The sequence below is a fragment of the Trachinotus anak genome, unplaced genomic scaffold, assembly GCF_046630095.1.
Source record: "Trachinotus anak isolate AG129_WGS33_773 ecotype Australia unplaced genomic scaffold, CSIRO_AGI_Tana_v1 ptg000004l, whole genome shotgun sequence".
Lineage (NCBI taxonomy): Eukaryota > Metazoa > Chordata > Actinopteri > Carangiformes > Carangidae > Trachinotus > Trachinotus anak.
The window spans coordinates 1,163,758-1,182,876 of record NW_027273855.1 but is presented as its reverse complement, the minus strand read 5'-3'; the positions used below and the strand labels follow the sequence as shown (position 1 = coordinate 1,182,876).

Genomic DNA, 19,119 nt, shown 5'->3' with positions numbered 1-19,119 from the left:
GAGCTGTAGTAATAACAGGTCAGTGAGCCAATCAGAAGAGAGGCAAAAATATAGAAGACAGGTAGAAGACAGTTAACACGCAGGAACCAAACCCAACCATAAACTGTATACACAGATCTAATTAAACTGAACCTGGAGCCTCGGGGTCTCCTCATTCGAGCCCCTGTGTGTAGTTATCTTGGTTTATTTTACCCAAACAAATTACAACAAAGTCTCTACACAATAAACCTGCATCAGGATTTATCACAGCATGTGTTACACTGGCATTAAACATAAATAAGTTCAGTCAGACTGTAAAAAACAGGTCCATAGTGACGACTGGAACTTCATAACCTTTATTAAAAGTTAATACAGAAAGAGGAGAAAGTATAAAGCACAGTTAAAATCTAAAGCTCAACATGAAACAGAAAAAAAAAAAAAAACAAAAAGAAAAAACAGAGCTTCAGTCATAAAATACATGAGTCTATTTACAGCTTAAGAGGCGGCGTTCTACTGACGAACACCTGATGATGTCACAAGTCAGCCAAAGGTCTGAAGTGGTCAGAGATGCAGGTTTCTACAGGGGAGCGAGGCAGGACGGTCACAGGCGGAAACGATCAGAGAAGTTTGGTGAGTGGGGGACGGTGAGGGGAACCTCACTCCTCTTCACTTCTACAGGTTTGTAGTGTCTGATTGGCTGAGCCTTGTGGACCTGCAGGATGTAAACAAACTGTCAGACTGATAACACTGATTATTTCATACAAGTGAAAATACAGAAGACTTCGTTCTACACAATCCTGTTTGAATGTAGGTTTGTTAGTGTGAAAACTGGTTGTAAACACAAAGCTTATAGAGGAGTGAACAATTCAGAACTTGTCAACAGTTAATCAATGCAATACAATTAAACAGTCCTATTGGTTTTCTTATCAAAGGATGTGAGCTGTGGATTCTCAGAGGAATCAGCAGCTCTTCAACATCACAGGATCAATATATGAAATATATATAATAAAAAAAAACAGCTACAACCACATCAGCCTCCCCTCCACATAAACACTGTTGTATTGACCTGTTCATGCCGCAGCCTGGCGATCTCCTCTTTCTGTCTCTGCTCCTCCTCTCGTCTCTGCTCCTCCTCCATGAGCGCCCTGAGGGCCTCCTTCTCACTGGCCAGTCGCTCGAACTCCTGCCGCTCCCGGGCCCGCCGCTCCGTCGACAGCTCGAAGGCCTCGACAACTGTGGAAGAATGAATGCCTTCTCAAAGTGCAGTGGCAGACGATAGTGAAGGCAACAGGCAGAGTGAGTTCATGACACTGAGGAACGCTGCGGCGCTCTTCAGGCTTCAGACTGTTTCAATATAGTGTCACTTAAACAGGGCGGGGCCGTAGAGCTGCAGTTCATCACAGTATTGATGAACTGGTACATCAAGCAGCAGTTCATATAAAAACAAAGAGGCTGGATTTTTAAATTCATTTGGACAGATTTTTGGTGGATGTGATCAAATCTTCGATGTTTCCACAGAGAGAGAATAAAAAAAAACCAAATACTAAGTCAGAGTCTGATTGTTATTATTTGGTGGTTGAAGCTCAGACGGCAAATCAGCTGATTAAGTGACAAATATTTACAGAAAACTGATACAAGCACATTTGGTGTCATTCAGAAACAGCGTCTCCATAACATTTATTTGCCTTATTGGGTGCATCCACCACAACAATCCTACAATAAATCCTCCCATTCATATCAATGAGAACAGGCTGAATAACACAATAAAAAAAAAAAAAAAAAAAAAGCACAATAATGACATTGAGGGATGACTGGAGGTTTTCTCTTCTGTAGAAGAAGTGACTCACTGAGTGCGACTCCTGTGTGATCATTAACCAACAAGTTCTGAGTGCAGTGGAAACTGTAGTTTCAAAGAGGTGAAAGTGTTCAAAATAAAGTGGACACTTAAACTGACCTTAGTTTTTCCCTGTGGGCTTTCCCTCCCCCTCTTCATGCTCCTGCTGCTTCTCTAAACTGGTGGCACTGATCTGAATCTACTGCAGGTAACACACTGACTGTAGATAATGACCTCACACAACCCCATGACAAATAACCCAAACTCTCTCAAAGGTTATGGTAAGGGGCCAGGAATGCCTCACAGCTACGATGCATATTTATCAAAGAACTTGTGTTTGGGTTGAACTGTTGACTGGAACCATGTTTGAGTCAGAAATAGTCCCGGAGCCCACAGGTCTGGGTGTGAAGGGTCAGTGATGTGTGTTGATAATCTTACCTGTTGCAGGTCGACCCTCCTTCCTGGGCTGGAAAGGCTCTTTGTGAGTGACTGTGTTGGGTCTGGCTTTGAATGTCGCTGCCTCCTCCTGTTGTTTCTGCTCCTCTTTCACCTGCGAGGCACAGAGCTCATGTTTGAATCCTGCCATTGTTGAGAATAAAAACTGTTTCTGCGCTCAATGGCCGAGCCCATCATACCATCTGTTCCCAGCGACTGTTCTTCACAGCTCCACGTTGGTCCAGGAGCAGCCTGAAGGGCTCGGGCTTTGTGGGCTCCAGCTTCTTCTTCTCGGGGAGGACCACCGTGTCAAAGTCTGGCAGCGGCTGAGCCTTGAACTGTGGCACCTGGAGAAGTTCAGAGCAAAGTGATTTAAACTCTTGTGTCTATTCTGGATGTTTGAGAACATCAGCTGAGGAACTGTGGCTGTACCTCTTCATTGCGCTTCTCCTCCAGCTTCTTCTCCTTCAGTGCCCTCCTCTCTCGCTCCCTCTCTTCAAAGGAGAAGGGGCAGACATCTACATGGTGGTGCTCTGGGAGCCGGGGCTGGAAGGGGAGGCCGAAGTGTGGCACTGGGGGGGCCTTCACTGGTGAGGGTCGTTTTTCCTGACAAGAGACACCAGGTTTAAGGTCATTTATGTGGGTGTGGCTGCAACTGATGATTAACTGACATCTAGAAAACATGAGTGAAAATCAGCTAGCTCTGATCTGAGAAGCTGGAATCAGAATGTTTGACATTTTTAACATTAAGATTTCCTTTGATTGTCGCAGCTCTGGTTTCTTTAAGTTGAAGCCATGTTTGTTAAATGAGTGAAGAGGGAAAGCTGAGCAGCTCTGAAAGACAAGCACTTACTTCCTCGACCTTTCGCTCCACACGAACCCTCTTCTTCAGGGCAAAAGCTGGAGACTCTGGAACGGTTGGATGCAGAACTTTCTTCTCTGGTAGTCCCTGTTGACAGGAGCAAATCCTCTTCACTACATTCATTGATGAAATAATCTTCAAAGCTTCATGTTTTCTCAGAACAATTAAAGTCAGTTTAGTATAAAGTCTTGTTTGACACTGAACTGAGTTAAACTCACCACTACTCCTTCCAGGATCTTTTTGGACAGAGACTGAGCTTTAAAGGTGTGGGGCTTCTCTTCATCTTCCTGAGGCTTCTTGGCAGCCTGTCTCCCCTGCAGCCTCTTTTCAATCTGCAGCTCGAAGCCTTCGGGAACAGTGGGCTCCTTCACTGCTGGCTTCTTCAAGTCCTCCGGATTCTCCAGTATTTTCTTGTTCAGCTCCAGGGCCTTGAATTTAAACCTGTGATCAGAAACACAAAATTAACCCCCTGAAATTTAAGATTTGAGCATCTGACAGGAAAACACTGAGAAATGGAGTCAATTCCTGGCAGAGGAACAAATGCAGATACTAATGCATTGTCATGAGCTGATGTTACATGTTATTCCAGCATCGCAGAGCTCTGATTTATGGTCATCTTCATTTATATTCAGTCCTAACACCTGTCTGAGTAAAGGGAAGAGTTTTCAGCTGTTTTCCATCCATCAGCCATGTGAATAAAAACAGACGTAGATATTTAACTAAATCATATTTAATGGCACATGCTGAAGGAAAAAAAAAAAAAAGTACAGCTGACCTCCAAGGAGAGAAATGGGTGTTGGAAATCAATGGGAAACAAAAACGATGCCTGTATTTTTTAAATGTTTTTACAGGTAGCAACATTTCCCACATTCACACCTGTGCACATCTGGCTGATGGCTGCAGCAGGTTTGACCGTAGGTCGTAAAGAAAAGGCTCTTACTTCTGAAGCTTGTCCACCTCTTCAGCCTCCAGCTCGGCGCTGCTCTTCACGGCGGGTGGCCGGCTCCTCTGGCGGGTCATCAGGTTTGGGGTATGAGGCTGGGTGAGCTTCAGGTGGTCAGCCTTCAGTGGGACCGGCCCTGACAACAACAATTTCAAACACATGCCAATCAGCTTAAAGCCCCATGGGACACAAAACACTAACTGGCTCTGAACCCTGAGGAAGCAAAGTCTCTTGCACAACCTCTCTCCTGACTCTGGCGGCTCCGCAGATGGTAGCGCTCAGGGGTTTGTTTCTGAAACTGCTCTATCAGCTGAGCCACGGGCACGTAGGCATCTCGCTCCTCCATCTTCCTCTTGTTGCCTGATGACAGGTTGAAGGGTTTGGGAATTGTGGCTCCTCTCTTAGCCTTTGCCTAAAAAACAAAACAAAAAATAATAATTAGATGTAATATTCATGTGCATTGATACAGTTGTATGCATGTTTACGAGTATTGAGGTGCTTGCATACAACTGTCATGTATTTACATATGAAGTCTTCCTTTCCTCTCAGCTGACTAGAGTCAAACAAACTGAACTAAAGTCTGGTTTTATGGGTGTAAACGGAGCTGGACGAACTTTTAGGCCATGCAGCAAAGTTAGAGGGTAGCTTAAGATTTTTCTTGATCAGGTTTTACTCTCAAGCCTTTTGGCTTTTTACTCTACTTGTAGTTTCCATGTAGCAGTGGATGAGAGTGAACACTGTCAAAGTCAATGACACGTTGGTATTTTTGTAGACAACAGCTTCTCTCCATCACTTTCATGTTAACTGTTTCAGTTGCTCGTTATGGGATTTCTAAATTTTAACATTAAAGCATCCATTGATATTTATTGTAGGTTGTTGGTGAATTATCGGTGGTCTGTGTTTCAGGTCTGTCCCTCAGGGTGCAGTATATCTTTAAGGACCTTTACGTGTTGTACTTACTGGGGAGGAAGGTTTGCGAAGCTGACTGATGAAGTCCACTTCCCTGCCGGCTGCACTGGATGAGGTTGACGCCTTCACACGGTTGTCTGTGTTGAAGTGGAATTCTTTAGGCACAGTGGTGGACAGGGTCGTCTTCTTTGGCAGAGGAGCTGAAATAAGTGACACAGAAGGAAAGTGAGCCAACAGCTTGTTATCCTGCACATAAAACAGTGCACGTACTAATGGTTGGTGCAGCTCCATATAGTCAGTCACATCCACTCACCTCCAGCCAGAGCAGCTTTGTAGCTGGCCTCGTTCTTCTTGCGATGCAGAGCCACTTCCTTCTGGAGGTTCCTGATGCGCTCCAGCTCCTGCTCCTCAGAGGTAACAGGCCTGTCATCAGCAAAAACACACCTTTAACTACTTTTTTCCATCACAGTCTTATTTAAAGTGGAAGTCTCCTATTCAAACCATTAAGAATTCCACTTTCAGTTAATGCCATTAAGATACTTGGGTTCAGACGCTCCGACTTAGTAGTAGTCTTACTCTGTGTTTGCAGGGATGGAAGCTGCTGTGCGGGTCTTGGGTGCAGTCCTGGACTTCAGCTGCCCACTCCTGCGAAGGACCATGGTGGATTTTCGAGTCGATCGGGCAACAGGGCTCCTACAACAAACGGCTGCAGTTGAAAAACGATGCAAAGTGGAGGCAGTCTGCTGGTTCTGGACCTATGCAGCCTGTTCAGTGGCTGTTTAGGTCCAGAGCAGGAGAACATCTTAATATGACAGCACAGTCATGACACTTACATTTTGTGTTTCTTTGATGGTGGTGCAGCTGTTGCTGGTGGAGCTGAACTGTTGGTTGTCCCCTTACGTTTTGAAACTCTAAAAAGGAATTTAAAAAATGAATTATATCAAACTGTACTATTCTGTGAGTTTTAAAATCTCAAGTAAAGATAAAGTCGCCCAAACACTTGATCCTGTATTTCCCCATTTCCACCCTATGAGACTTTTAACATCAAGGCCAAACAGACTTACACCTAGCTGCTGACTCAAGTGGAACAGAAACTTTTGGCCTTATGCTTGTGCTTGGTTTAATGTAGTTTTGCCATTTCTTAATGTAAATCAGAAATACTTTGTTAGATGCCAGAATAATGTGTAGTCAGGAATCTGTACCACTGTTTCATTGTAGCAGACTTCAGTGTTTCCAATACATTCATTAATTGTGGCAGCCCATCACAACATAACTCAATGCTACAAATTGACTCGTAATATTAAGTAAAAATCTTATTTCATTATAGAGTTGTGAGCAGTGCATTGAATCGCTGGCTTTTGACTGAGCAATGCAGCTGTATATATATTATTCAGTTAATAACTTGTCACTTCCAGTGGAGCACTTCAATCAAGATTTAGTTGAATTAGCTTGAGTGTAGCCATCACAGGTACTGTACCTGCGTGGTTCGGCAGGGCGTTGATTGGCAGTCCTCCTCCTTGGTTGGGCATCAGCCTGATTCTCAGCGCCCCAGGATGTGACAATGTTTGGTGGTGGAGATGTAGATGTGGCAGGAGCTGGAACATTGATCAGTCCACATGAGTTCACACTAACCAAGTAATGAGAACTATTCACTTTTCACATCCCTCTTTAAGACTAGAGGGGTAATATATATATATACTCTGATTCTGATCAAGTATGTTAACAAAGTCAATCCTTTGTAATTAGTTGCAATGGAAACTAACCAGCATCCTCGCGTGTCTTGACTTGAGGAGTTACGATGGCTCTTGGCAGGTTGGGTGATTCGCTCCTCATAAAGGGCCAGGGTTTATTAAGGAGACCATCTGCTCCCCCAGCCTGTTGGTCTGCATGAGAGACAGGCACAGATGAAGCCAAAGAAAAAGATTCTTTGATTGTGGTACCGCTGTGGTACAGGCCGCTTTCACAATAAATTTCAAGATTTGGATTATTAAGCCTATAGTAATCTGAAATCAATGGCATTAAATTTCACATGTACAGAAACCTGGATTATGGCCATATGAGATGCACAACACACCAAAACATACTGTGACACTTCCAACAAAGCCTTGACACCATCTCATCAGAACTCCACTTGCAGAGTGTTTTGCAATTGCTTCTAGTGCTGGATTTAAAATTCAATTTCAAACTGTGCAAGATCCTGCAGATGCACCATCAAAAAGAAAAACACCAGCATCTGATCCATCCTCTCATAGGTGTGTTTACAACATTTGTTTTACATCATTGTCATAGAACTTCTAGATCCTGGGTTAGTCAAAGGAAACCTGCATGGAAACACACCTTTCATATAATCTAGGGTCAAACCTCAAAAACTGATCAGTGTTTAAAAAAAAAAAAAAAGTGGCACACCACAAGGTAAACAATGTAGAGCTTCACATTTTTTCACAGCTGCTGCAGGGCTCTGTTTGCATAACGAGTGTCTGGTAATATTATTTTGTCCACCTGCACCAACTGTACGTGCATGTAACCACAGATGAGTGGAGCTGGTGGCTGCATGAGGAGGCAAAACACAGTTTTCTGTGAGGCGGGGCAGAGTTAACCCACTCCCACAGAAAACAGTGCTAACTTTAAATGATAAGAGGAGGCTGCAGGAGACACAAAGAGTTATTACATCTTTACTACTGCGCTGTCTCAATCAATGTTAACTAAACACAAAGCAGATTAAACTGTTGAGGGAGACTCACCAAACCACTGGTCGTCGGTGTCTGCATCCTGCAGCTCCTTCAGGTCGACGACGTGGGACGGGGCGTCAAACTCGTAGCGTTCACAGGAACCGTCCGAGTCGCTTTCGGCCATAATCTCAGGCTGTTACTCCTCAACTGGTCTGAACAGGAAACCAGCAGACACGGCAGATCTTACATTCAAGTCTACATTTAGTTAACTGACCGATGAAGCAATTTAATTCATTTTAACCAAGGCCAGGTCGCGTCTGATCACTGTACTTCTGATGGAGAGTTGCGGCCTGTACAAAGTCGACAAAGAACTGAACCATAGCAGCTTCAGAAAAGGGACATGAATGTTACCGTTAAACATCTGTCAACCGCTGTGGCAGTGGAACATCAAGCTACTGGTCTGCGTCAGGAAGTCGCATTTTAATCGTACGAACTGTGGTTTACGTTAAAGAAACCATCGAGGGGAAACAGCTGGTTACCGCTTCCTAACGTTGAGCACAACTTGTTCAACCGTTAAAATTTATCGGCTAATTTATCGGCTAATTCTTAATAACACCCGTTTAATACTGTAGCGTTTACGCAACTACCTGGTTTAGGAAAGCTGGACTCTGACGACAGGAAAACGGTTTTGCTAAATAAATAAGATCAGTTGAACTGCTCACCAACACGATCCGCTCCCAGAGCTACACTGACGAAAACTGCAAACGTTAGTGTTCAAAATGCCTCCTTTTTGAACCAGCCAATCGCTAACGTCATGTTCCTCCGCTCGCCGCTGATTGGTTCGCAAGAGTCAACTTCCTTGGACCGGAAGTTATGTTTCTAACTCGCCGTGAAAGAAGAAATATGCCGATAATACATGATGGTTCCAGGCTTCCACTGCTCATTCCCGTTACATGCACATATCTATACAGATTATATTTATATATTTTTTACATTCACTACATTCCCCATTTTTTTTTATCATTATTGCAAATATCCCACATCTTTGTTGTATATTTTTTATCTTAATTTTTATTTTAATCTTATTTAAATTTTTTACATGTAAATTCTACCTCTTATTTTACCATACGTCTATTTATGTTACTGTTTGCACCAACCACCTGCACAAATTCCTTGTATGTGGAAACATACTTGGTGATAAAACTGATTCTGATTGTTTTTACCAGTGGAAAAGAATCAGCTGTAGATTTAACTTCGGTTTATTGGCAACTAGCTACTGAATGCTATCAGAGCAGGGGAGGCTGAACTCAGGGAAATAGTACTCACCTTTTCCTCGGGGGTAAAACAAACCTGGGAGACTTTTACTTTAGATTTTATTTATGAGTAATGATGGTTGGCTCAGTAACGCGTCATCATGATTCCGCCGTGTTCCATTGGCTGGAAGTGCGTCATGTGGGCGGGCGCAATCTTCGTGGCAGTGTCGGGGGCGGGGCTCTTACGTCCTACAGGAAAACGAAAGAAAGGCGAGTATCTCTGATAAAAACGGTAAAATTACGCTTATATAACTATTCAGAATCTGTCTCTTCTCCATAGCTTTGTGTGTAAGGGTAGCTGCCAGTTTCAAGCGATGTATTGCGGTCTTAAAATGTTGTCTGTCTATCTTGACCACAGGCCAGCTGTCCCGAAAAACTAAGCAAAGTTAGCAAGCTAACAGCTAAGCTTCCTTAGAGGGAATGGGACCTGCTGCTAGCTAGAAGTTAGCTGCCACTCCACAGATTCACACAGGCCAAAAAGATAATAATGGTTAAAAATAAGGTGACATCGGGATGGCAAGTTATGTGTAACGTTAAGCTGTTCGCCAGAGGTTAAGTTGACAGGTACTGTAGCTCTTCACATTGGGGGTAAACAGCAGTGAGGAAGTGAAGTGATAATGCAACGTAAACTTGCCAAATAGTCTAGATCCGCCAGGCAGCTGCAGCTAACCATTGCAAACAGTGTGTTACAGTGTGTCTCATTAACCCAGCTCACTCTCTGAGGCGGTCAAATGACCGGACCGAGGCTACTGACTGACTGACTGACTGTATGTGATGTAATCTGAGTGAGACCCATCAATAAAATCTGGGGTGACGGATTATAATTTCATGAGACCAGTTATTTACTAGATCTTATTTTAGCCAGATGAAAGCGATAAGAGTTATTCTGTTAACTGTCAGGTTCAGCTGTGATTTATCGTCATGTGTTTTGTTTATTGACACTATTGACAACAACACAAACTAAACAGGATGATGCCCCATCCCTTGTTTTTGCTGTATAGAAGAATATAATAGAAGTTGAATGGTCAGTATTTGGCTGGTTTAGTGGAACTTGCATTGATTCTACAAGTCTGAACTCTCCTGGAGGTTATAAAGACATTTCTTCCATAAGATAAAGGAGGACCATATCCTGTTTTTCCACATCTCTGTAGACCAGTGCCTCTGGTTTCTGTGCGTTTGTTTTATATTGTGGATGTAGATTATAGATTATATTGTTGTCTCATGAACAGTGTAACTCCACAGTGTATATAACGGAGGATAAATTGATTGTTGCCACAATAACTTTTATTAAATCTGTCCTTATAGTACTACAAACTGCTGTGCAGTGTTTTGGTGACTGATCAACCTACAAACTCAAACCAGCCTTCATCATCTTGCTGGAAATTTTAGCACCAGTGAAGCCTGTTAGACCACAGGGGTTGTTTTTGCTCTGAATCCCCAGAATAAACAACAGAATAAACACTTTGTTTAATCTTTCAGATGGCTGCAATCAGAAAGAAACTGGTGATAGTTGGTGATGGAGCCTGTGGCAAAACCTGCCTCCTCATAGTGTTCAGCAAAGATCAGTTCCCTGAGGTTTATGTGCCCACTGTGTTTGAAAACTACGTGGCTGATATTGAGGTGGATGGTAAACAGGTAAGCTCTAATATTTTCAGTCGTCCATTAATATAACAGGTGAACCTCAGGGTTTGTTTAGCCCTAAAACAGAAATGTAAAATCGACTGTTTGTTGTTTCAGGAGGAATAAATCCAGATGTTCACAAAAGCTCTGTCTTATATTTTCCAAGTCATTTTTTATATGAATCCAAATATTTTCTGAGGGTTCACAGACTTGAACTTTTCAAAGGACATTTAATCCTAACAAAGACACACTGATGTACTGAAGCATGTGTGTAGTAACGTCCTGGGTTCTCATAGGTGGAGCTGGCTCTTTGGGACACAGCAGGTCAGGAGGACTACGACCGACTGAGGCCTCTCTCCTACCCAGACACAGACGTCATCCTCATGTGTTTCTCCATCGACAGCCCTGACAGTTTAGGTGAGATTTCTTCTCTGTCACTGTTTGTCACGATTCTCTTATATTCAGCTCCCTCATATTCACCGTGCACTCTTTGTGCCTGATGCAGAGAATATTCCAGAGAAGTGGACGCCCGAGGTGAAGCACTTCTGTCCCAACGTGCCCATTATTCTGGTGGGAAACAAGAAAGACCTGCGGAATGACGAGCACACACGTCGAGAGCTGGCCAAGATGAAACAGGTCAGTGAGGCCTGGTTCTGTCCACACAGATCCGACCACAAGACGATCGACTGCTCATCACTGACGAGTCAGACTGACCAAATAGAAACAGTCTTGAAATTGTTTTTTTTAAGGTTTCATGTGCCACAGTTTGATTCCCAGCATCAGACTCGTTCCTAGTAACAGCATTTTGTATTTTATTATCAAATTATCTGTTCATAAATTGACCATTTATTATTTTCAACAATTGACATTTATTAAAAAAGAGAAAAAATCATTTACATTTACATTACATTTGGTGTAAGTGCAAAGTATTACATCTGTTTAGTCGAGGGTGTAGGTTTGGCCTCAACATTTGTGGTGACACAACAACTTTTTATTAACGTATAAGATCTGCATTTACATTTAAATAAAAACTGGAAACATTAACAGACTAAATGAAAGTCAACTTCAGGAAATTACTTGTTAAGAGAAAAGAAAGAAAAAAGAAACAATATTTTTTCATCCAACATCAGCATGTTTATTTTCAGTTGTCTAACCACTGTTGCAGTTTCCCTTTTCCCCTTGATTTCACATTTAAAACTGGTTCCACTTTGACCTGCTACAACAGTAAAATGCTGCAGCATTAACAATCTGATAATGTGAGGCTGGAGACATGAGGCAGCTTAAATCCCAGTGGGTGGTGAAAAAGCACGATACAAAGTACAAAACATGGCGTTGACAGATTGAAGTTATGTGCAGCAGTTCAGGAAAAAGTGAACATGGAGTCACTGAGCTGTAGATACCTGCAGACTGTTAATGTACCAACTTCTCAAAAGATACAAAGATGTTATCAGTGTAGAGCTCGTACAGGAAAGTGTGAACATGTTGCTTATCCAAGTGTTTTTCTTTAAAAGACTCTAAAAGACTTTAAAAAACTCTCCCCTTTTCAAAACAACGTCCTGTCCTCTGTGAGCTGAGCTGATTCTGATTCATCCAAACAGGAACCGGTGAAGTCGGACGAGGCGAGGGACATGGCAAACCGGATCAACGCCTTCGGTTACCTGGAGTGCTCGGCCAAGACGAAGGACGGCGTGAGGGAGGTGTTCGAGATGGCCACCAGGGCGGCGCTGCAGGCCAAGAGACGAGGCAAGAAGAGCGGCTGCCTTCTTCTATAGAGCGTCAGGTGACGCAGGAGCGGGAGGGATGGGGGAAATAAACACGGCCAAGAAAAACATCCCTCCCCTGGTGGGCACAGTTGATCGGGGAGTTACAGGGACGAGGGAGAAGAAGTCGAACAGGGCCAAAGGAAAAAAAAAAAGAGGAAGCTCAAATATCGTGGAAAAGGGGAAAATATATACGTTTAAGTTCAAGGTTCTAGCTTTTAGCTTTCAGATAAACATACTGTAATCTTGTGTTTAGAAACCTTAAATTAAGAGAACGTGAAGAGAAAGAGCATCTCTCAGTCATACTCTTAAAGGTGAGGCAGACTTTGTCCTGTACGCAGGGCTCAGGTCTCTGAATGAAGCACAGCGGTCTCCTCAGTCCCTGAGACCAGCTCCAGGAGAGACCAGGGCTCAGACAGACAGATCCCTGCTGGCCTGCAGTGTGACTCTGCTTCTCCTGTCATTCTATAGGTTTTCATTCTCCTTGATTTATAAAGTTTGACCAAATTAACTTTCTATGGAGCGAGCGCTTCTCTTTTCTATCAACCTTAATGTTTGATATAGTTTTCATTCATTCAAAAAGGTGTTGGATTATTTACAGTTGAGCATGAACACATGATGTAATGAGACCAACTTATGAGAGTTTTATACAAACGTCATCATTAAAACGACACTTAAAACATGAAGTTGATTAACATTCAAGCCAGAAAACTGATGATACTGATACACAGCTGGGTATTAAAGGGTTAAGACAAACTTTATTGTAAATCTGTAGCGGGGCCTTAATTCACTTCAGCCACAGAGGAGCAGAGCTTTTATAAACTGATTGTCCCTGTTTTATGAGAGCGTTTCATCATATTTCAGGACGAAGCCTCTGTTCTGTGTTCCTGTTCGATCCACACGTCTACAACATAAATACTGTTTTCAGTCACTCACTTTCTTCGGCAACTTCAATTCAGCAGTTTTTAAAAAAGTTTCTTTAAACACTTGCACCAATATTTTAATTTTAAACATTTGCATTAAGTCGGGGTAAACGATGATGCAAAAAAAAAAAAAAAAAAATCATACTGTGATTATTTTGACAGATATTTCGATTGCAGTATGAGTCACATTTAAGTAAGTAAGCACAGTTTATTTCTGTAGCACTTTTCACAGACACAAAGTTGAAATTAAAATCAAAATGCATCAAATGAAAGTCTGGCAGCAGCTGGTTTCCAGGCGCTGTAGGGGAGATGTGTTCAGACACGTAACAGAGAGATAAGAGATCATCCAATCATGATGTTTGATCTCCTTTTCTTTCTGTGACACCACATTTGGCAATATTCCTTAGGTGAAACAAACTTGACCTGGTCAGTGTCCATTTAAGTGGGAACAGTAAATTTTTAAATTGATGATTTTTTTTGTACCAATCAATCATGTTCCTTAGTCCAGGACGTTTCTGTAGCAACACAATGCTTCATTTATGGTCTGTTGTGACACAATTTACCTTTATCAAAAACAAACTGCAGCTCTTGTGATTTGGACGTTGCATTTCATATTGAGATTAATAATATTTTGACTAAATGTTTGGCCGTCGCAGGAAGTATTGAGTTTAAGTGATGGTGATCTACGAGTGATTAAAAAAACAACGCAGTGTGAAGTGACTGAAAACAGTATCGTGTACGACACGATGACATCATAATGTAAGAGACTCCTCCCCCTCTCAGTCCTCATTTGTTCTGCAGATATTAGACTCTCTCCCATTATTTCAATAACATTATTGTTATTGATGGTGGACCAGGATACACCTGTATCTTCACCTGTTTGTCAGGATGTTATTGTTGGACGTGAGTTTTGTTTCACTCATGATGTCGACAACTGTTCTTCTCCTGCTTTGTATGTTATGTTAACTTTGTGATATTCTACTGGCTTACGTTGTATTATTTGCACACAACTAAAAAGAAAAGGTCAGTGTGGTAAACACTCAGAAAAAATATGATGTCAAATCATGAAATACAAGCAACTCCTTGATGATTGGTTCTTTGTAAGAGGAAGAGTCTTTTGTACACAGATGTATCCTCACATTCTCCACTTGTCTTTTTTAATGTATTCTAAAGGAAATAAACTGTAACAGAGAATGACCACGTTCTGCCTCTGGTGTCTTTTATTAATTAAATAACATGACAAACAGAGTGACACAGAAAACACAAAACAACAGACAGACAGTTGACAACAGGACAGTTTTCTGCCTCTGGTGTCAACGCTCTCTCTGAGTGTGGAGGCTGCTTTCCCATGTACAGTAGAAAGATAAGTGCTGAAGACCCTGGATTATGGTGATGTAATATATAGACATGCTGCTTTACCACCCTTAAGATTTACCTACAGTACCCATCACTGCACTGTACAGAGAGGTCAGCTGGTCCTCTGTGGATATTAAGCACTTTTAAATAATTCACCAAATGACCTTAAGTCACTGACAGATGTCGGTCTCATCAGGTCTGGATCACACTCCATGTTCCTCAGGTCAACTCCTGCTTTTAGATTTTCTGCTTCAGACTCAAGAAATAACCTACAACGCTCTTTAAATATCGATTCTCTGATAACTTTGGGAGAGTTTAGAAATATGCTTTTAAATCTTGATGAGTCCAATCTTTGAGTCCAAGTGAATGTTGGACAACCTGAAAAAATAAAGAAGAGACATAAAAAAGGTCACAGACTCAGGCAGGTCTTCATATTCTATTTCTACACTAAAATATATCAATAAACCTGTTTGTTTAAAGCAAAACAATCTAGTTAATAAACTGAACATCTTATGGGGCAATAAAAACAACATTTGCACAATATTTTGACATGAAGAATTTGGCTCCTACAGACTTGAGGTGAACAGTCCTGTGGTTGTATTCATGTCTCTGTCACTTTAATTAGAATTAATTAATTTTAATTAAATGTCTACATACTGAGTACTGCAGTGATCAGATTTCTATAGGTTCATCTGAGCCCATGAGCGGCTCTACAGGAGTTATTATGACTGACTCTGCACCTGTACTCAAATATTTTTAGTGTAAACAAATTCACGCATCTTCAGACAGTCAACAACTGGACAGTTTAGAGAGTCCAATGTCTAAACTGTCCAAGAGGGATTTTACACATGACGGGATCCATCAGGTGAACTGGTCCCTCAGCTTCCTGTCTGGGCCTCCGGGTACCAGGCTCAGTCAGCACAGCACAGGTTGGCTCCTGTGCTGGGATAATGTAAATAAAGTAACACAGCACATGTTGTCGACAGGCTCAGCTTCACTCTAACGTCTGATGGAGTCCCGCCACAAACTCCTGGTAGCACGGCTCTGAAATGGAAATGATACCGTCAACACAAAAACAAGGATCTGAAGCTGTCAACAGATTTTACATTTGCTATAAAAGTCTCAAACCTGTGTCAGGCTCAATAAAGGAGTGTCTGATGAGGAAGTCCAAGACCACCATGGCACAGTTGGGTTTGAAGTCATCGGTGGACAGCAGCTCCTTCACCTGAAACCAGGACAGGGATCAGAAAACTCTCCTCTCGTTTGTCTGTGGGATCAAAACCATGGTGCAGCCCACAGAAGGACACAGGTCCTTCAGAAACATGAATCAAATCATGTTCACACATCTCAGCAGTTCCATGCAGATGTACAGAGGAGTGACGTCTAACTGCTGGACCAGAGAGAGGTCTGTGATCCAGCAGCGACAGAGCTGCTGAACCTGGACCACAGTGATGTGATGGGTGACTGCCGGAGTCTGTGTCCAGTGACTGATCTTCCCTCTTTACAGTTTCAGGTGAGGTTGGATGAGTTACTAACAATCAGCTGAGTCTTTAACAGGTTTGACTGTCGGACCTGCTGCACCAGACGACCTGAGCAGGCTCTCAGTCGCTGCTGTGTGGAGGTGGAGCAGGTGGTGTCGTCTCACCTGGAACTGACCTTATCAATGGGCAGGAGGTAGAACTCCTGCACCTCTCCATCCCCCACTCTGGGCTTGAAGCTGAGAGGAAGCTCCAAGTCAAAGACAAACTGATTTTCAGCGAACACCCCCTCCTCGTCCTCGTAGGTGTAGCTACAAAACACAATGAAGTGGTTAGTTATGGAATTTAAACAGGTTTGATTTCAACATGTCTCACAAGGTTCCTGCAGAACTGACTCTACAGGGAAATAGTGCATTTGCTGGGGACTATTTTCAGCAGCGGATGAATCCACATTTGGTGCTCCAGTGAGCTTTAGTAGCAGCAGGACGGTGTGTGTGAGACTGACACTATGGTTTGGGTCTTTTCATTTATTGACCAAACTCCTCCTCCTCCGTTGTGATGCATGATGGTATCAAACTCACCTTACTGCGGTCACGGGATGAGCCTTCTCAGCAATGGCTGCTGGGATACACGCTTCCTCCTGACACTCTTTCACCAGAGTGTGTTTGATGCCAACACCAGCAGCCAGACCCCCTGCCGCCTTCAAAGACACAACACATCAGGCTCCTGATTCATTGGCTTATATATTTTTTTATTATTTAGAGGGAGAGAGAAATAAAATAAAACAGCAACCGTGCAACATCCGTTATCTGCTGTTATTGTTGTATATATATATAGTAAATATCCAATTGTGCATGTTGTGTTATTATCTGTTATCTAGCTTTGCTTAAGTATTTGTGACCATCACTGTTTCCTGTCAGGTCTGAGTCGTACTCACCACATTGTCCAGTAGTCCAGGGTACGTCTGTTTATGAGGGGAGCGCCGTGCCAACCACATGCTGACTTCCCCACTGTCACTGACAGTGTATCCATTGATGTGGACTCCGTACCGCTTCACGCCGAACAGACCTGAGGAGCAGCGTCGCAGTCGGCTCAGACAACACTAACACTCAGGAAACATCGTGTGGTGTGTGAGAACTTACTGGTAGCTGCTCTCTCCATCCACATCAAAGGAGGGTCGGAGTATTTAGGCATCACACTGTACTTCTGAGAGAGGAGACGGCTTCAGATTCACTCTGATAAATGTCACATTACTGAGTCATATTGTTATTATTACTGTATCCTGTGGCTCTGACATCTGATTTAAAGATGTTATTTTAGTTTATATTTTGCTCATGTAGTGAATATTCCTTTTTTATAATAAACTGTTTTATTAGGGATACAAATGTGAATAAAGAAATATGTCATTACAAGTGTTTCCCATTTTTGTTATAACAGGAACATCCCCCAGGCCCTTGAACAAGGCCTTGACAACAACACCACCAAAACACTGTCTCTGTATAGAAAATAATAACACGACTAGTAAACTATAGTGTATAAATATATCAAATATATTAAACATACAACAATTATTGATATTGATCATATCTAATATAATTAAATGAAGAGTGAAACTAAAAATGAGGTAATAAATACAGGTGTGTTAAGGAGTTAGAGGAGGAGGAGCTCTCAGAAGAGGTTCATGAATCTGATCACATCTGGCTCCAGTAAATCCAGCTGTGTTTGATCAAACTGCCTCAGACTAACACACTCAGGACCTGGAGCAGGTTTGATTCAAGCACAGGAGTATTTGTGTGCCTCACCTCATCTCTCCACCCCTTCAGGCAGGTCAGGGAGCCCTCCTGCCTGAGAGTCTGCAGGACCGCGTCCACGGCCTCAGACCTCCTCTCATGGGAGTCCAGACCGGGACTCAGAGACACGGCGCCGCCGTGCGGCGGCCTGAACACCTCCGGGTACCGGGCCAACATCGCGGCTACGTGGGGGGGGATCCAGCCAACCTGCGCCCCGTCGATCTCAAACCTGCTGCAGGCGGCACGACAGGAGCCTGCGGGGACAAGGCGGAGGTGATCGCTGCTGAACCGGCTGACTGCATGTTGCACTGTCCCTCAGCGCCACTGTTACCTGGGGAGTAAAAGTTGTTCATCCGGCGGAGGAGGGTCAGTATTTTCTCCGACCAGGCAGAGTTCGCCATTTTAGTTTACTGTCTGTCAAATAAAAGCGTCTCTAAAGTCAGTGAGTTACAGGTAAAAGACTGAGGGACCAATACTCAGACTGACTGCACACCATGTAGCCCTCAGTGTTGATGCCTAATGCGCATGTCTTCTTCTTCTTCTCTTCTTCTGCTTCTTCTTCTTCTCTTCTTCTGCTTCTTCTTCGTGGCTGCTCAAACTGCTGCTCTGGGATATTTCCCCCTGAGACCGGTTTAACAGGCGGCGCCTGAACACTGATTCTTTATGATGATTGTCTACAACATAGTAATAAATCTGGCAATATTCTTCAGTGTAAATGTTCTATAAAGTCAATCCATTATACAACTGATAAAGAAACAACATCACACTGAGATAGAAACTTTTTCTCTATGTACATATAAATCTGTTCTATGGGTCTTTCATATATGCTATTAACTTATATCTTCATATATCCAGAGGATGAATATATGTGATATAATATATGGCAGCATTACTCTTGATATAGGAAGATATATGTCACATATTACATTTCTATATGGGAAGACACCATTTCAGGGCACAAAAGTACATGAAATCTTCCATTTGCATTGACAGTATCATTATTTATAATTGGTCCAGTGCTCAGTTACCATGGTCGTCTTTTCAGTTACAGATACAATATGTACATGTCAAATCTATGATTCATTTTATACAGTTATAAAGTTAAAGTTATTTTATAAAGTTTATAAAAAAAACATACAAAGAAAAATTATTTAAATCTTATATATGTTTTCTTATTAATTTCTAATTCATTTTAAACATGTTTATCTTCCCATTCTTGGAAATTCATTTCACACTTCAGGAACTCAC

The 19,119-nt window shown here is 42.4% G+C and overlaps 3 protein-coding genes across 8 annotated transcripts; 1 reads left to right on the top strand and 2 right to left on the bottom strand.

The window, feature by feature from the left end:
• Positions 1-319: 319 nt before the first annotated feature.
• tpx2 (TPX2 microtubule nucleation factor) lies at positions 320-8,486 on the bottom strand. Of its 4 annotated transcripts, none has more exons than XM_071475109.1 (17): positions 8,354-8,486; positions 7,704-7,843; positions 6,726-6,845; positions 6,440-6,557; positions 5,796-5,873; positions 5,539-5,655; positions 5,276-5,385; positions 5,014-5,162; positions 4,294-4,465; positions 4,051-4,189; positions 3,329-3,551; positions 3,102-3,197; positions 2,681-2,854; positions 2,449-2,595; positions 2,252-2,363; positions 1,046-1,230; positions 320-691 (listed from the first exon to the last, which is right to left on the bottom strand). In XM_071475109.1, exons 2-17 carry the CDS (start codon positions 7,813-7,815, stop codon positions 581-583), a joined length of 2,163 nt encoding a protein of 720 aa, XP_071331210.1. In that variant the 5' UTR covers positions 7,816-7,843; positions 8,354-8,486; the 3' UTR covers positions 320-580. The 4 variants fall into 4 exon arrangements, with proteins under 4 accessions (XP_071331210.1, XP_071331214.1, XP_071331211.1 ...); XM_071475113.1 differs by having other exon boundaries at positions 438-691; positions 1,046-1,212; XM_071475110.1 differs by having other exon boundaries at positions 438-691; positions 8,279-8,392.
• Positions 8,487-9,108: 622 nt separating this feature from the next.
• Positions 9,109-14,447, top strand: rhoaa (ras homolog gene family, member Aa). 2 transcript variants are annotated; one of them, XM_071475115.1, is made up of 5 exons: positions 9,109-9,154; positions 10,424-10,579; positions 10,861-10,981; positions 11,070-11,200; positions 12,163-14,447. In XM_071475115.1, exons 2-5 carry the CDS (start codon positions 10,424-10,426, stop codon positions 12,334-12,336), a joined length of 582 nt encoding a protein of 193 aa, XP_071331216.1. In that variant the 5' UTR covers positions 9,109-9,154; the 3' UTR covers positions 12,337-14,447. The 2 variants fall into 2 exon arrangements, with proteins under 2 accessions (XP_071331216.1, XP_071331217.1); XM_071475116.1 differs by having other exon boundaries at positions 9,112-9,176.
• A 2-nt stretch (positions 14,448-14,449) lies between these two features.
• tpk2 (thiamin pyrophosphokinase 2) lies at positions 14,450-18,456 on the bottom strand. Of its 2 annotated transcripts, none has more exons than XR_011690716.1 (8): positions 18,203-18,408; positions 17,884-18,125; positions 17,224-17,287; positions 17,019-17,149; positions 16,663-16,781; positions 16,249-16,392; positions 15,732-15,828; positions 14,450-15,647 (listed from the first exon to the last, which is right to left on the bottom strand). XR_011690716.1 is itself a non-coding variant. In XM_071475114.1 (8 exons), exons 1-8 carry the CDS (start codon positions 18,270-18,272, stop codon positions 15,598-15,600), a joined length of 906 nt encoding a protein of 301 aa, XP_071331215.1. In that variant the 5' UTR covers positions 18,273-18,456; the 3' UTR covers positions 14,450-15,597. The 2 variants fall into 2 exon arrangements, 1 of the variants encoding a protein (XP_071331215.1); XM_071475114.1 differs by having other exon boundaries at positions 16,260-16,392; positions 18,203-18,456.
• Between the last annotated feature and the right edge of the window lie 663 nt (positions 18,457-19,119).

Excerpts from the sequence above, each read along its gene's own strand:
- tpx2 (XM_071475109.1), bottom strand. The coding sequence starts at position 7,815 with ATGGCCGAAAGCGACTCGGACGGTTCCTGTGAACGCTACGAGTTTGAC. Across the intron at positions 6,558-6,725 it reads CAAGACACGCGAGGATGCTG|CTCCTGCCACATCTACATCT; the intron begins GTTAGTTTCCAT and ends TCAATGTTCCAG. Across the intron at positions 2,364-2,448 it reads ACAGTCGCTGGGAACAGATG|GTGAAAGAGGAGCAGAAACA; the intron begins GTATGATGGGCT and ends TGTGCCTCGCAG.
- rhoaa (XM_071475115.1), top strand. The coding sequence starts at position 10,424 with ATGGCTGCAATCAGAAAGAAACTGGTGATAGTTGGTGATGGAGCCTGT. Across the intron at positions 10,982-11,069 it reads CGACAGCCCTGACAGTTTAG|AGAATATTCCAGAGAAGTGG; the intron begins GTGAGATTTCTT and ends TGCCTGATGCAG. Across the intron at positions 11,201-12,162 it reads AGCTGGCCAAGATGAAACAG|GAACCGGTGAAGTCGGACGA; the intron begins GTCAGTGAGGCC and ends TCATCCAAACAG.
- tpk2 (XM_071475114.1), bottom strand. The coding sequence starts at position 18,272 with ATGGCGAACTCTGCCTGGTCGGAGAAAATACTGACCCTCCTCCGCCGG. Across the intron at positions 16,782-17,018 it reads CTGGACTACTGGACAATGTG|GCGGCAGGGGGTCTGGCTGC; the intron begins GTGAGTACGACT and ends GTGTCTTTGAAG. Across the intron at positions 16,393-16,662 it reads CATCCCGTGACCGCAGTAAG|CTACACCTACGAGGACGAGG; the intron begins GTGAGTTTGATA and ends TGTGTTTTGTAG.